At 36.4% G+C, this 16910-nt stretch overlaps 2 protein-coding genes and 1 pseudogene across 2 annotated transcripts; all 3 read right to left on the minus strand.

Moving 5' to 3' along the window:
• Positions 1-284: 284 nt before the first annotated feature.
• On the minus strand, positions 285-5722 carry LOC132276906 (YTH domain-containing protein ECT2). Its single transcript, XM_059778548.1, is given in 4 exon segments — positions 285-1145; positions 2460-2672; positions 3743-4282; positions 5314-5722. Coding segments are annotated over 4 exon segments (1413 nt in total). The 5' UTR covers position 5722; the 3' UTR covers positions 285-893.
• A 19-nt stretch (positions 5723-5741) lies between these two features.
• Positions 5742-7705, minus strand: LOC132276907 (uncharacterized). The gene is made up of 4 exons (XM_059778549.1): positions 7322-7705; positions 6612-6649; positions 6333-6507; positions 5742-5995 (listed from the first exon to the last, which is right to left on the minus strand). The coding sequence occupies exons 1-4, from the start codon at positions 7368-7370 to the stop codon at positions 5742-5744; spliced, it is 516 nt and encodes a 171-aa protein (XP_059634532.1). The 5' UTR covers positions 7371-7705.
• A 1763-nt stretch (positions 7706-9468) lies between these two features.
• Positions 9469-16430, minus strand: LOC132276908 (squamosa promoter-binding-like protein 12; annotated as a pseudogene).
• Between the last annotated feature and the right edge of the window lie 480 nt (positions 16431-16910).

Raw genomic sequence — 16910 nt, forward strand, 5'->3', positions numbered from 1 at the left:
TGAACAAGATAGAACTTACCACTATCACCGCATCAAATCTTTGCTCACCTACACTCTAGCAGATGCCAACATGTAGCCCATAACATAGCAGTGCAGTGAAGGACAAGATTCAATCATCCTTCCCTCTTTATCCTGACTTTCCATAAGATGATGCCAGGAAAATATTAGATCCTGTCCAAAAAAATGAGTGCCTGCATTGAAAATGTACTACAGAACCCTCTTGGGATTAGTTAATTCCAAAAGATGTAAAACATACATGAGCATAATAACAATGATCATTCTCAAGATCAGCAAAAAGTATATAACTAATAATAATAATAATAATAATAATAATATGGGAAATGCTCTGTTCAATTTCTGTAAAATTGCCGTTGCTGCATTTACTTCAGTGACCACCCAAATTGGGTAATTTTACAATTTCCTTTTCGCAGCAGCTTGCAATAATTGCTCTGTACTATCAACAAAAATCTAAAATTACAACCAGCATGGAGTCAACCACACAAGAACAGATTGCTCCGATGACGAACAATCCCACTTCAATTTCCTCCATATGCCTGACACCACCTTCCACCAAGGAAACCAATTAAAAGATAAACCAAAAGGGAACAAGTAGTGTACCACAGCTTCCCTGTCTGTCTCAACTAAGAATGCCCAAATTACCACCCAACTACTCTGAACAGTTTACAAATTAAAAGACCCTAAAAAAGTAAAGACGACTTTTTTAAAACCGTTGGAGATGACTGAAATTCTGAAATACCACCTCAAAAATTTGCCTTCGGCAATGTGTCCAGTTAAAACAACACCAGAACCCAGATTACTTATACCTAACTCTTATGTGCGAGTCAATGCTACAGTTATATTCCTTCCACATACCCATTTTAGTGGCCAATACTCTATTCTATTATGGGAACTTCCTTCCCATTTTCCAACTGAAGAGCTCCAGCAAAATTATCAGAAAGTTGATTTATTGAGGCATCAACAAGGGCAAGTGAAGCATTCTTGGTTGAACCTTCTCGCTGTCTAGCCTTCCTTTTCTGCAAGGCTTTCTCTCGCTCATCGTAAAAGTTAAAATCATCCAGGATGCACGTATCTGCATCATAATTCTTAAAAATCTTCAACATCTCAATGCCCTGTTCCAGTTTCACCTGAAAAATATAGCCAAAAGAGAGAAAGCTGGGTGAAATTTTCCAAGTTTAGGGAAGAAAATAAGACAAAAACTAAGTTACATCGAGTCACAATTAGGAGAACAATGACAGACAAGCAGAATTTATCATGATGGCACTTGAATGTACTTTCAAGACAAAGCGGAAACAGATTAAAAGGGGATAGATATGAGTTGGGGTAGGATAGGTGGGTTGGTCTGCCAATATATTCCATATATCTGATGAAACTTGATGAGCCAGCATCAGCACAAGCTTAACAATATTATTGATCAAAACTAAAAGGTGCTACAAGGATGTGTGGAAGACCAAAAAAACACATGAATTGAGATGAAATCACAGGTTGGCATATGGTTTTAATATATAATTTGACCATAAACAAAGGGGGTTCATGGGGAACATTATGCTGCCAAGTGCTGATCCTAATAGTCCAAACAAAAGATTCCCTGAGTTGGGTTGTATTAATGATGATACAACTAAATGGACTCGTATACTGTTGGAATTTGACACGAATCTAGTGATGTCTAGCTAGTACAGAAGAATGGACACTGAAAAAAATAGGTCAACCTTCAGTGATAGGTGAATCGGCCGAGCTAACGACTAAGAAACTAGGGGATGCAACTTGGTATATATATAATTTATAATATTGACCAACCTTTTTTCAGTTTCGGTATCTTTATATTTTGATTTCTTGTATAGGAATCATTTAAAAGTACTAATTTCTTGAGAGTTCAGTAATAATTTTTTATATATTAATTCAGTTTTAGAACCTATTATAAGTGAGGGTAACCCAATCTGAGGTTAACTAAGTTCAATACAAGTTTTAGCACAATTTCCCAACCCAAGTTAAGAAGTTGAGAGCAGGTTGGGCTTGAGTCAGGAAGCTTGGTTGAGTTAGCATCAAGTTAAAGGTTTTATATATTGGGTTGACCTGCAACTTGTGCGAGTAAGGAACCAAATATCATAGTTCAACACTGCCCACGCTTACATAATGCATGTGGCTCAGGGATTAGCTCAACTTAAGATGGATCAATAACACCTAGTGTAACCACAAAGGGGGAACGAAAAACAGAGTACGGATTTTAAATCACTATATGCATGGGCCATTCCTAACCTGAAGCAACTAACCAAGCCTCACAACAATCTAAAAGGATAAATCTAATAAGGTGGACAAAACGAGAAGGCATTGAAATAACCATCTACTAAAAATGGACCGTGTTACTGACAATACCCAATCAGCTGATCTGGCTAACAATAATCAGGATCAACAACACGAGAGAGTGAGAGAGAGATGTTTACCTCTTGAGCATCTCGGCTGTGAGTAACAGGCTTGTTGTCATTATTTCCAAGTAGTATGTGGCGGAACCGACTATTAGGGACATCTTTCATAATATGCCACTGTACAGGGAACTGCCCAGTCCACCTATCCTGCTGCCAGTAGTCTGCATCATTCTCAAAATCTACAGGTCCAACCATTTCAGCTACCCCACAGAACTGTCCACTTGCATTGACCTACAAATAGTTCCAAAGAACAACACTTAAGAGTGCTAATTAACCAAAAGAATTGTAATAGAGCAGAAAAGAGACCGATGAAAAAAAAATTGAAATCAGTCATAAGTGAATTGGATTTCTAATGTGTACCTACCAGTTTTGAAGAAAAGTCTATGATTGTTTCATTTGTATCTGTACTGGGCTGGAAAGAATATTAACTCTGTTTTTTCACCCTAACTATGCAAAGATATATCAATAGCAAAGCAGAAGAGAGCTCAACAAAAGTCTATTAACCCTGCGTTCTTACTTTATTATTATTATATTTCTTGAGAAGCAACTGTTGATAAGACCAACTGACTAAGTGTGTTCGTAACAAATTCGGAGCAATGCTTAAACACAACACAAAAACCTAGCCAACCAACCAAAGATGGACAACTATGTGGACACGACAAGGGATAGTAGAGTTATTATACACCTGACATAATGACAGGTATTAACAGATTTATGTTAGGCTACTAACAAGAAGCTTGCTTCTAGTGTGAAGGCCTGCACACCACCAATCCCATCTTGTAAAGCAGGTGCTTCGCACATCAGAAAGTCATTAGCTCATGCATCAATCAACTTCAATGTTAGTGATAACATGCTTGTGCAATGACTGATGTGGCAAGAGCTGTTGCTTCAAGAACATGGAGTAGCAGCTTCCAAAAGATAGGAACTAGTAAAAGTGATCCACTATTGCAATACGTCAAGCTTAAAAGAATAGAAAGAAATACATTAGAATATGCAACAACCACATATGATAGCTAATTATGAAAAATATATATATATATATATGATAGCTATTTCACAGACCAAAAAAATTCTAAAATGCTGCCAACAAAAAGCATTCTCATATCCCCTAGGTCCCCTACTTAGCAGGTATTCTATCCAACAACTACAATTTATAGCCTCCTTTGTTTTTATCTTTTTTCATCCGATAAGAATCTGATTGCTTAGAATAGTTTTAATAAATCCCAAGTCATCCAAGTTGTTCCAACAGCTATGACAAGTAGGGCAAAGAAATTGTGAGTTTCAGAATTCACGTAACGTACAGAAAAGAAGAGAAGGACTGGACAATGACCCTTCATCCCCTTTGCTTCACGATAAGCAGCATCTAACTTTCTGTTTCCAAGTGTTGTGCTAGCCCAAATGCTGTATTTAATACTTTTGTGAACATTGTCTTCGCTGAAAGACTTGATGATGAAAAACTTCGCATTCTCGTAATTTATGACAAAATCTGGATGGTTGTACAGATCAAAATGAACCCCAGAGGTAGACGCACTATCTCTGTTAAAAACGGATAATGAGCTCTCTTCAGAAGTGTTCTTGCCCTTTGGCTTTGAAGCCCTAGGTCCGCGATTATGATCACTAGAGATACCTTATGAATTAGTAAAAAGGCAAATTGAATCACGGTCCCTTTCTCGTCTTCCGCCTTTGTCAAGAGTGAGTCGGTTGCCATGATTAGCCCCCCAGTGAGAAATGGATGCACCACCATAGTTTGAGCTCTGATATGAGCCACCATGTTGATAGTGTCTAGTGGAGGAACTTGATGACAATCCAAATCCATGAAATGGTCTATGTTCTTGAGAAATCTGCAATTAATTCATAAGTCAGTGTCTAGAGCCCAGAGGTAATGAGTTTACAGGATTTCCAAAATGAAAACTCAGCTAACTGTTCAAAAGCTCCATAGCCTAGAAAAGTGGAAGGTAATATCATTTCGAAATAAAAATAACACCCAAAGGGATTGCTATGTCAGTGTGCCCGGAGGCATTCAGTTCAATGCAAGGATACAATTACATGGCTTCCAAAATTCAAAACTCATCTGACAAGTTATTGAATATGATGGCCATCCCCCAGTGCAAAACGCAAGTTTATTATCAATTAACAGTAAACTCAGTTAATAATCACAGCAGTTTAGGAAAGGAAAAAGGTAAAAATAAGTATTAGCTAATTCAACTACAAGAAGTAAACAAGAACCAAAGAGGATGGTTTGGTTATTTTGGCTTTAAAGGTTTCGACTAAATTTGTACTATACAATGCAAAAGGTACCAATATCCATTAACCCTAAAATGTCTTATCATGATTAACTAGGGCCAGTTAAATCACTTACTGAAGTATGAGAAACCAAGATCCATGGTATCATGCAACCGAATCTAATTTGGTAGAAAACAGAACCGAAAGGCCTATTGTCACATTGACCAGCATCTACTAGAAAGCCTGGGGCCACCCCATGAATTTTCCTGTAATTGCTTGGTGCATGTGGGACAGGAAACTGCATGTGCCCGATAGCGGACTGTGGAGTTCTCTAAGAGGTCTGAGAGCACCATGTGAACAAAAGAAAAAAAAAAAAGAAAGAAAGAAAGAAAATATCTACCATCTACTATAAAAGTGGGTGATATCATGGTAAATTCAACATTTAAGCTACAAACTCCCAACAACTTGAAAATACATTCATTTTAACCCCAAAAATAATGGGCAACTTGACACTAGTCGCGCATTATTTTTAAGATTCATAAAGTTTTGATTAACAAGCAAAATTTACCATTGGGCTAATGGTCCATTGGTACCAAGGAACAGTACTTAGCTACAAGAAAGGCACGTTCAATATTAAAAATAAACAAACCTGTCCAACGTTGTGGCCATATGACCCCAATACGCCAATTGATTGGGCATAAGCTGGTGCTGATGTCAATGGGGAAAAATAACTGCCTTTGCGTGAAAGATTTGATTGATTTGGTAATACTTCGCCAGTTCCAAACTCCCCCTCGAAATTGTAGAAGCCAGGGCTATAACCATTGCCAGAAAAGTCTCCTCCATCAAAAGATCCAAAATGTACAAAGTAACCTGATCCAGGACCAAAGACCATATTGTCACCAACACCCTCTTTGCCACCACTTCCTGGTGTCATCAGCTCAGTTTGCGAAATTGGATGTGTTGGACTAACATGCGGCAAAGTTGGAGAAAATTGCTGTGGATAATAAGGTGGAGACACCGGGAATTGATGTGGAGCGTATAGCTGGCCATCTACCATTATTGGGGACAGAGGACTAGCTATTGGGGAAAATTGTCCGTATGCCACTTAAGTATCGAAGCCATAACCGGAATGAAAGACAAGAGATGGATTATCATTGTCCATTGCCGAAGTTGGGTCAAACAAGAAAGAAACATCAGATGAGTTACATTTGAAGGTGAATGAGAGAAGTGCAAAGGAAAGAGATTTATCCTCACCGGGGGTACAACCTGCAAGCTGTTTGCATTAACATAGTGAGGATATTCATCCCAGTTACCAGTGCTGTTGTCATAACCTGAAGCCAAGAGGAAATGATATAACCTATTACTACAATTTCTGTATAACTGTTGTAAGAAGCAACAGAACATAGAAAATCACAATAATAACTATGAATTAACTGCTCAAATAATATATCAGGTGAGTCCAATTTTTGTATCTCAATCATAAAATCATTTATTAAAGGGTCAATATTAAAAGGGAATCATGACTCTTAACAGTTTTGTTTATTCTATATTCCATCAAAATCTATATTCCTATATTCCATCAAAATCATGGCCTAATTCCTTCCGGCAAGGAAACTGAATTCACAGCTTCTGTTATCAGTAAAAGAAGCAAGTTAACAAGGAACTAACCTCCATAATATAAAGATTGTTCCCGCGAGTGGGCACTTGGAGGGTACGCAGCTTTGGTGATTCCATCTGTATTGGAGGATTCAGGCTCATTTGCGACATGACTTGAAGGTCCTGCGACGGCAGCATCCAGAGAAGGATTTGCAGAAACAATCCTGTCAACTTCAGGCGGAAGTGGCTGATAATAAATAAAAAATGTTGATTAATGGAACATATTACTTAGATAAACCAAAATGTATAAATAAAGTAATTAATCTAACATGGTGTACTAGCACCAAGTACCTTTTCTGTCAAGTTATCTGAATCAACAGTCCTCCCATCTGCATCCAGTGTCAAAATGACCAGTTACTTGGTAAGATGCACATGAAAGCAAGCTCAATACAAGCAATTAGCCAAGGAAGCTACTTATTAATGCATATGCACCAACAAAGATTCACAAACACAAAGCCCTCACAACCCTAATCGTGACCATAAAGGCATGAATTGAGAGAGAGTTGCGTATACACATAAACAAATGGTGGGCACTATTAGGATGTGGAAATTAACAATCACAATTTTTTTTATATAAAAACAAAATGTGGGAAGTATTAGGCAATTTTCTCTAAGCCAATTTAGACTAAATTTAACCCAACTCTACCACCCAATATATAATAATAAAATAATAATAAATAAAAGTAGCAAAATTTCCAATTTTATAAACCCTAATAAAAATTTGCAGAGAGTATGGTAAAGCGATCGAACTCGCGAAATCCCAAGCACTAGATAACTTCAGGTAGTGTTGTTTAAGAGAGCGTGACTAGTGTGTTACAATATTCATACATAGGTGCTTAAGCTTCAATATTGCTTCGTTAATGAACCTCTATGAACAGAGCTCCCATTACAAGCGATTAAACAAACCCATCAAAAATAATAATTCCAACCAAGAACGTCACATATACATATACATACACACACATATGAATCAAGATCAGAAGAACGAACAGAATATATACCACCAGATGAGGTTGCGGTGACTTGTCCATGTTGGCTCGCCTCTTCCATGGATCAAAACTTCGATACAATCTAACCCTATTCTAATATATTCGATACGAAAACAGAGAAACGAAAGAATAAATTAAATCCTGTGAAGAAAGGTTTTAAGTTTGGTGTGTATTATTCACATATAATGAGAGAGGGGTTTTAGGTCGTATATGGACACATGTAAAGATGTATAACATGTGTGTGAGCGGCGCGCGTGTATGTATATATAAACTACAGCAAGAACCTTGTTTTTAAATGGTGAGGTTTTTATCTGGCTTGTGCTATAAATTCCGGAATTAATTTGGAATTATTATTTTTTTTTTTTTTAAACAATTTTTTTTTTTTTCTTTTCATTAGCAATAAACTCAGACACCATGAAATTCTCACCATCTCCTTTAAAAAGTAAAAGAGATATCACTAAGTTAGACTTGGAGCTAATTCAACATACCAAAATAAGGGTGAAATTGGATAAACAAAAAATATATACTTTAACAGATTTGAAATTTCATGAAATTCAATTAATATTTGAAATTTCAAGACACTATATATTTTGAAATTTGAAATTCTTTTGTCTAATTTCATCTATTCTGAAATAATTAGGAATCTCATTTTAAAATCCGCATTTTTTTTTATTTTTAATGGTAAGAAACACACATTCTTACTTGCAGACACCTTTTTTGTCCACGCTGGAGCTCAAACATTGAAAGATATACCATTAGACTGTAAAATTTGCATTCTACCGTTCGAACTACATCACGTATTTGTAAATTAGAATTATAATTGAGAGTGAAGTTTTCAAAGAATTTACCAATTATACTTAATTGTATACTCTAATTATAAGGACTAATGTAATTATGTCATACTCATCAAAGTGGTTCTCATTTGATTTTTAGAAGTTAATAATTTGATTCCAATACTAAAGTCTTCCATGGTATGGGCAAAACATTTATGTAATTAAAATTTTGTACACTAGGATTCATGTATTTGTGTCATTTGTAACTAATGCAGTATTCAGTCGCATAGAATTGGAGTTTTGGAATTGGTGGAATTGAAATTTTTGAAATTAGAAAAAAAACAACTCACAAAATTGAACCAAATTTTTCTTCAATTTCACCAATTTTAATTTTAGGCTCCAATTTCATACAGTTGAACACAACTTAAAAGTATTATAAATTTATGTGGTAGTATGAAATATTCATTAGGATAAAATATTTTAGATTACCATATTGGTTTGAATAAATGTGTAAAGTTTTTTTAAAAAATGTTGAAATTATAGATTATGCTATATAAAAAAATAGCGGGGTCTCATTTTGCTCCATCGAGCTCATTCATTTGTAACAATAATTTTCATTCTCTTACGCACAACTCGACAAGTGTATCTATGAGATTAGGATTTGATTTGGTTATCTAACAATCTATGACCAACCATCACTTGTGTAAAATAAAGCCAAAGTTGCATAAATAAATGTTATAATCAACGGCTAAGATTTCTAGTGGAATGTTAAGAACTTTTTGGCCTCAAAAAAAGGAAAAAGAAAAATGGAAAACTATATGAGATGCATACCATCCAAGAGCATCCATTTCACAGACCATGGTAGTATTATGTTCCCAAATCATTTTTATACATACAAAAATTTTAAAAATTATGTACCTCGCAAGTTAAAACCCTTTTGTTTATGTATGCTTTAAAGTGACCAAAAGCCTTGAAAGTCTTCCATTTTTTTTTCTTTTGTTGCCAATGACAACAACCATTAAGACAATAGAATTAAAAATACAAATAACTCTCCCTTTATGCTGCTTCTTTCATGATCAAAGATATTTACAGTTCAAATTTTGCTAAAAAGTCGAAAATTCATCGCTGACCATATCATGCCCCGTTAATTGGAGCACACGGGATGGAACGGTGGCAGCAAGATGAAGCGCACTAGTCCGGCAGGTTCAACGAATCCAATCATGCAACACAAGCCATAAAAATCCACTAAATTCATTCAATAGCTACATTTTTCCTTGCGTGTGTTTTCCAATCAAAAAATCAATTGTTCATTTATAAATAAAATAAAAAATAAAAAAAAAATTTCCTACAGGTAACAAGTGCACAGAACATCCAAATATCAGTCTCTTCATGCAAAATCATATAAATATCATCTAACAAGATCATTAAAAATATGGCCCCGGACTTGGAACAATAACTACAGGTTGATTTTGTCAGCAACAAGAGACGGACTGGTCATGCAATATTCTAAAAATTCCTTGAGCAGTTCAAAAGGAAACAATAGCTTCTGTGAATTCATAATAATGGTGAGTTCGGATAGCACAAACGAAAATTTTCAAACGTTTTATTATATTGCAACATGATGTTCTACTGCAATAAACACTTGAAGTTGATGTACCAGCATTGTTTTTATGGAAAAAATTGAAAACAGCTGACCATCAGAATCTGAAACATGCATGTCCTTCCCGGTCTCTGGTTAGATAATAAGTTGCCAACTAGGCCAAAACTGCATTGAGATCCTGTGAATAGATAGCAATATATCAGATCAGTAGGAACTGCTCACTTGTCAAGAGAGATGGCTACTATAGATACAGGGGTGTTTGTTGAATTCCATTCACTCTTCATAAGTTAGGTGTAGGTAGCATATCATTCCTTTCAGCTTCAAAGTATTGTATTTCAAGATAGTCTTGAAGCGTGCCAAAGTGACAGAAAGTGAATGGGAATGCCACAAGCACAGGGGCTCATAATCAGAACTATGCACCAGTCATTAAGTTGTAGCCTAATGGTATCGATCAGCTAACAAACGGCAATCTTTACACCAGAGGTATCATTTTACAGAAGAAAAATAAATGCATCTATTATGAAAATATTCAAGGCAACACTCAGTGAAGATTTCCTCAGCCAAGATACCGTGCTTGGTTAGAATTTTAGAAGTACTTCTGTTGCTTTGAGCAGCAAACCAAAGTAACTTTGATTTCCAACGCAATCAAATCGCTTTCAGGATGCTGAAGAAACAGTTCCATGGGACGCTCTCACTATTAATAATTGATATGTCAACATTATCAATGTGACAATGTTGTCTGTATATGTTTCCTCATTTGATGCCTAAATCACTTAATGTCACATGTCTCAGGTTTGGCCCTGTGATTCGAAAGAAAATGATTCACATTAGCATTTTATAATCATATCACACCATGCCTATTAGCGCCCTAGTTTAGCATACAACATCTGTGCGCCAGTCCAAAAGTGTAAGAAAAAACACAATTTGCATGTCTCCTATATTCACAAAGTGGGGTGCAAGAGAGTAAGCAACAAAAGACTAAACGTGTCTGAGATATTTGAGAGATATTCCATGCATATATAGGAGGGAATGAGGACAGAGGAAAAACATATATATTTTTTAAATAAAAAAGGGTTTAATCTCCTCCAAAATTTTCTATCGTATGAGGGCCAAAGCATCTACTAGATTGGCAAAGATATCCGTAAGGGTAAAAGAACATATCTAATCTGAGAAAATCCAACAATATTTTGAAATCGTCAGCAAATTATGTTGCTCATAATTATATTTTTGTAAATGAGCTTTTCATAAGTTACTAACGAAACCAAAATTTATATGCATGTCAGCAAGCAATTTTGCTTTCTAAAATAGTCCAGTTTATTTCTATATGCATTTTTTGGTAATTCTTTCATTTTGAAGTGTGTATAAATGTCCTTTTTCTCAACCCCAAAATATTCAACCAGATATCATTAATAATTTTATTTTCATAAATTTCTCACATTTTCCTAAAATGTCCAAATTGTGTCCATCAAATTTTCATTCCAACTTCATAGATTGACAAGTCACAACTACTTATAAAAATATATACAAAAGCCAAATTTTGCAGTATGAATGAAAACTTATGTCATTTGTATATGAGGAAAAAGACACATCAAAACCACATCACATTGCCTCTCACAAATTTTTTTTTTTTTGCCTTCTTACATTAAGTTTGAATTGCATGGCTATATTTTACCAGAGAAAATAAGAAGATGTTGTTCCATAGATATTGCCTCATACAAACACCAGATTCTAACAGAGGACTATCAACATAACCATAACCATTTTTCCTATGGATTTCTTTGGTGGTACCCAGCATTGTTCTCTAGATTCAGAAAAATACAAACTCGGACGATTATGACTTCCATTTAGCAACAAATATATTATATATGCAGTGATACCAAACATGTTAGTCACATGAAACTTCACCCCGAGACAGTCCAGGGTAACTTAGAAACATCTCTACAGAAAATGTAACAGCTGCAAAGGACTCAGATATCAATGCATTATCTACTGTTGAAGTAAGGCTAATAGATCAGTGTATACAGGTACTTTTGACATTGTGAAGTTCATAAAATTCAACAAAGATGGAGGGGGGCCACTGACCTTAGCATGAAACTTATTTTACCTCTGGCAGGTCTAGTTTGGTTCTGATTTATCAGTTGATTCTACTGGGATAAAAGCAGCTAGACTCATATGGTGCTTTGAACAACTGAAACTCTTGGAATTGGCTGCTCCCATTATTATGAAGGTCCACCGAGTGCACTCTGGATTGGGAAGGTGTTTGTTCCACCTGCTCATATTCTGATGAAGCAATTTCCCCATTTCTCAGTTCTGCATGCATCACTGGCTGGGCCACACCAATTTGGTTTGCATGCATGAGCTTCTCCAAAGAAGTTGGTCCAGGCTCATTTAAACCCCAAGAATTAGTTGACAGAAGAGAGAGAGCACGACGAACATCTGGTGCTATATTTAAGTTAGAAGTAATGGCAGATGCCTCGAAACCTGTAAAAAATTGCCAGGTAAACTAGTAACAGTAACCCTTGGGTTTGGAGGAGGGGGGAGGAAGAGCACACCATTAATCAGTTCTCATTCATAAAATAAGTAGGTATCCTTCAGTTATAAATAATTGAAGAAATTTTCAATCTAACTGTTGAAATGAAGACAAATTTTTCTTCTGCCTTTTAATTTGTTTGAAGCTCCTTCCAACAAGTAGTAAAGGTATAGATACTACTTCAGTCAAGAGAAGACACAAGACTTGGGCCTAAGAATCTCCATATTCATTTTATAGGGTTCACCAGGCGACAATAATGGAAAACCATATTGCTGAAGAGCCAAGTTAAGCCTATATGTTAACCTTTGATTCTCCAGATCAGATGCACAATGTTACCCAAACACAAGCATTAATAGATATAGGACTCCTCTCTTTATAAATATGAGTGCCTTAATAATTATAGGACTTGTCAAGTAGTGTTATGTGAACTCTTAAATTAAGAAATTGATAAATATAGGCTTAGAATTTATATTGACAACTGTCGTCTCTCAACTGTCTTCTCTAATCTCAGTATTATAGTTTCTATTTACATTATATCAGATCCAGTTCCAATTTGAGGGCAGCAAGGGTCAACTAATGTTCTATGTCTCAGAGTGCAAGGTATTCTTGGATAATTGGAGTTGAAAAAAAGGTACAGTTTATTTACCCTCTTTCCTTCTTCCAAAAGTAGGAAGTTCAAAGTCCTGGTTTGAAGTTATTATGACCACAACCTTCTAGCATCCAATTTCTTTTATTTTGCAGTCTTCAAACTACTTTATACGAGCAATTTCTAAAGAGGGCTATGTCTTAATATCATGAATGCAGACTTAAAATTGTTATTAAGAAATGGTAGTAGGAGGTCACTGTGGCAGAATGACTGTTACAGGAACACCAACATTGAGGCGGAAATGATATTGCACAGTATCGTATTAATGGCGGATTGGCAGCATGATTAAAGGTGTCCGGCCAGAACTAAAGGTTACCTAACACCAGAGGCATAGCAATAAAGGAATTCAAAGAAAGAATAGCAAAGAATAATGAACCAACTAGACAAATGTATATGTAAACATTGGATTATAATTTGTTTGGTCTGGGAGATGATTTCTAAGTTTTAGAATAGCTATCCCAGTATTTTTTTTTATACAGTAGCACACTTGATTTGTACAATGCCTAAATACTATTATGTCATTTTGCAAAAAATTCTTTTTAGGTTATGCTTTTCTGGCAGGAATTGATGGTGTGAAATCAAAATTATGGGGTTCAGAAATTTCCTAGCATTCTTTAGAACTGGATCCCAAGTATGTCAAATTATTCTATGATCAAGCATCATGTGGGATTTTAAAATTTATTCAGAACAACCTTGGTTTAAAGAATCCTAGGATGCTGTGATCTAAAACTCTTTAAATCGAGCATAATGAAACAGTGATAAATATTTGCTTTTTTCTCTCGGGAAAAAAAATTCTGCAACTTATCCCCAGTGATGTTTCCCAACAAATACAAATCACCTCTTTTAACGGAGACATTGCAAGACCGGATGACACAATTATACCTTTTAACTTGTTCAAACATTCATCATTTTATTGGGGCAATACTCCGAAAATGCAATCAGTGATGTAGGAGGTCCCCAAACCTCAACCAAATTCTTTGCAAATGCTGATGTTCATGCCAAGAAAATAGAACCCACAAGAAATCTTTCTGGATAATTTAGATGCAACAAGATGCATGGAAGAGGGGGGAGAGAGAGAGGGAACGGAGTAATTACAATGAAGGTGCAGGCTTTTGGGAGTCTCCATTCCTTGATAGACCTGCAGCTTCTTTGAGTAACAAAACTTAACCCAACTATCAAAAACATCCAATTTATTGATGGGGTCAGATTTGTCGACAGACTGCCAATTGACCCAAAAGTTTAAATTACTAAGGAATGAGCCAAACAATGTATATCAAACTCTCACACTCTTCCTCATGTGCAACCCTCTCCCTCATGTAGAGAAGGCAGATAGACAGACTAAACATTTCAAAGTGGAAACTGGTCCAGATTTGCAGAAACAAAGGCGGGAAACCAATACATATGTGAAGACCCTAAAACAAGACCTCCTAAAACCAGAACTCATATTAAAGAATGGGCCCAACAATGTCTATGAAGACCTAAGAAAGAGCATTTGCATTCTAAAACACCTTACTTCTTCATCTATTATCCCTTTAGGACTACTTTTTTTTATAGTGGGCATGGCATTTTCAATTCTATTGAATTTGTTTTGGAATTTTTTGGTTCAAAAGGTGGCAATTTGTGAACCACTTTGTCTGAAATCTTGAATTTCAGAATCTCAATATTTTTAGATCACGTGATATCTCAATTATGCGATAAGAACACAGCCTTAATGGATCAATACCCTTCTACTTGAGAAAAGGAAGCATACCATGATTAAGGACTCGATGTGTTGTCTCTTGTAAACACGAGGCACCATCTGAGTCAAGACGGAGCACAGAAGGGGCAATGGGCATCTCATCACTGGACAGATCCAGCTGCTTATTAATGACCCCAGCTTTTGCAATCCTAATCAAAGAATCTCTGGCATGCGTAACGTTAAAGTTGCAAGCACTTTGCGATGTTGGGTTTGAAACTTGGATTGGGACCCTGTTCAACAGAAGATCCATTTGCTGCCTCCCATCTGTTCAGATCCAAAAAGAGGAGTGGACGATATCCATGAATATGTATAAAACCAACCACGCCAGTATAATTGGTTATTGAAAGAGATTATCACAGAATTGAGTTAAAAAGACATGAAACAACCCATATGCTAGAAAAGAAGCTACAAGAGGAAAAAATTTTACAGCCACACATCTTTGGTAAGTAATCATACAATGATTGAACTTACCTCAAACCCATTTCTCCAAAAAAATTAGCTAATATAAGATATAAGACAATGACTGATGATTAATAAAAATATTGAATCCTAATAGAGACCTTGATGAAAGATGGCTCAATATTCACTCACCATATAATGATGAAGACAATCTTAAAGAGGTAGATTGAATTTTGTCTGGCTGTGGTCTGCGGCGCCGTGCATTGTGATCATAGAGGCGCTTACGACAGCTTCGCTTCTTATCATCAAACTCCGACAAGTCATGGAACCTTTCAAAATGTTAAACAAGTAGTTGTCATGCCAACATCCTTAAAACCACTGCCCAAGGATAGACACTTGATGCAAATGTTGAATGCATAAAACACAAAAGTAAAGGAATGTTTAACAGAACGCAATCACAATTGTGATAGTTTACAAAACAAATTGCCAGCAAGGTATTTTCATAATTATGCTCCTCCTTAATTGACTGAGATCAATATAAAAAAAAAACTTGCCTGCTGCACTGCTGGCAAAACCGGCGCACCATCCCAGCTACTATGACCCTTGGGCTTTTGGAATGGCTTTCACAGATTCTATGTCGGCGATGGTAATCTTTAGCTGACTTGAGCTCGAGATTACATCCTTCAACTTGGCAGCATGGGGTCTTTGTACTCTGATAAGTCACCCTAGATCTGTTTGTTGTAGCAGATGATGTGGTCACAGAAAAAGAAGTGGCCTTGGCAGTGCTAGCAGCACATGTATCATCTAAGCATGTCCGCTTACCAAGCTTCAAACAACCCATTGGTTCACGGGACCCAATAGAAGCCCCCAGTCTAGCAGAACTCCCACCATGGCTCACCCTTGCAAGCTCTTCCTTCTCATTAAAATCTTTAGGCAAATCATCCACAGTTCCAAATGTCTTTATTCCCTCTTTAGATGAAGAATCTGCAGAAGCTGAGATGGAACTCTTGGATGAAAAGCCATGTCCCAAACCAAAACCAGAGAAACCGGTGCCTCCAGATGAAGATATAGATCCACCGTCAACTCCTACATCTCCTCCACTCTCATGGATGGGAAGTCGAACCTTTTCGGGAACTTCAATTGCCTTGCCACTAAAGATTGCTAGATTCTCCAAATCCCACTCTGAGTGAGTTTTCAAGTTCCACTCCATCACTGAAATCAGCCACATAAAATAAATTTAAAGACTCTTAATCATAGAAGGTGCAAACAACAGTCTTAGGTGAATAACGGATCCTGCACGCATAAGCCCTATGTTCAGGAGTTGTAACCATCTAGATAAAATAGTAAAGAAATGATATCAGAACAAGTGAGAGACCAAGTCGTCAATTGTGGAAGCAACTAAAAGCTACATCACACATGCAATAGAAAGAAGGAAAGTAACAGCAACATGAGAGAGACTGAAAAGACAATAACCAGAAAAATGATAATGCAGTTGATAAGACAGTTCAGTGTCTATGCCTCTATGCTACTCTGACTTGTAAAGCACCATAGAAATTGGAACATACCTTCAAACACAAATCACAAAATTATAGAATTTCAGGAACTCGCGGCAAAACACAAGTTAAGTAGCGGGTTGCTTCAATGTTCCCCTCAAAAGAACGGATTGGACAGCTTGTTCCTGAGCTTTAAAGAGACCCACATGCCCCGCTACAGCCAAAAATTAGAAGGCCCCTAACTAAACAACAACAGAAGAAAGTGTCCCATGAGTCTCACAACACTTAATCTCCCTTCTCAACTTTGTAAGTAAATCTGTCAGACACCGTTTGGATTTTTCTCATTTCCATTTTGGCCAAGACAAAACACGCTCAGCACATACATTCACATGGTCCTGCAAACATTTTCTAGCACCAACATC

Source organism: Cornus florida, unplaced genomic scaffold, assembly GCF_030987335.1.
Source record: "Cornus florida cultivar Cherokee Brave unplaced genomic scaffold, ASM3098733v1 CherokeeBrave_3.0.0_Hap2_Chr10, whole genome shotgun sequence".
Lineage (NCBI taxonomy): Eukaryota > Viridiplantae > Streptophyta > Magnoliopsida > Cornales > Cornaceae > Cornus > Cornus florida.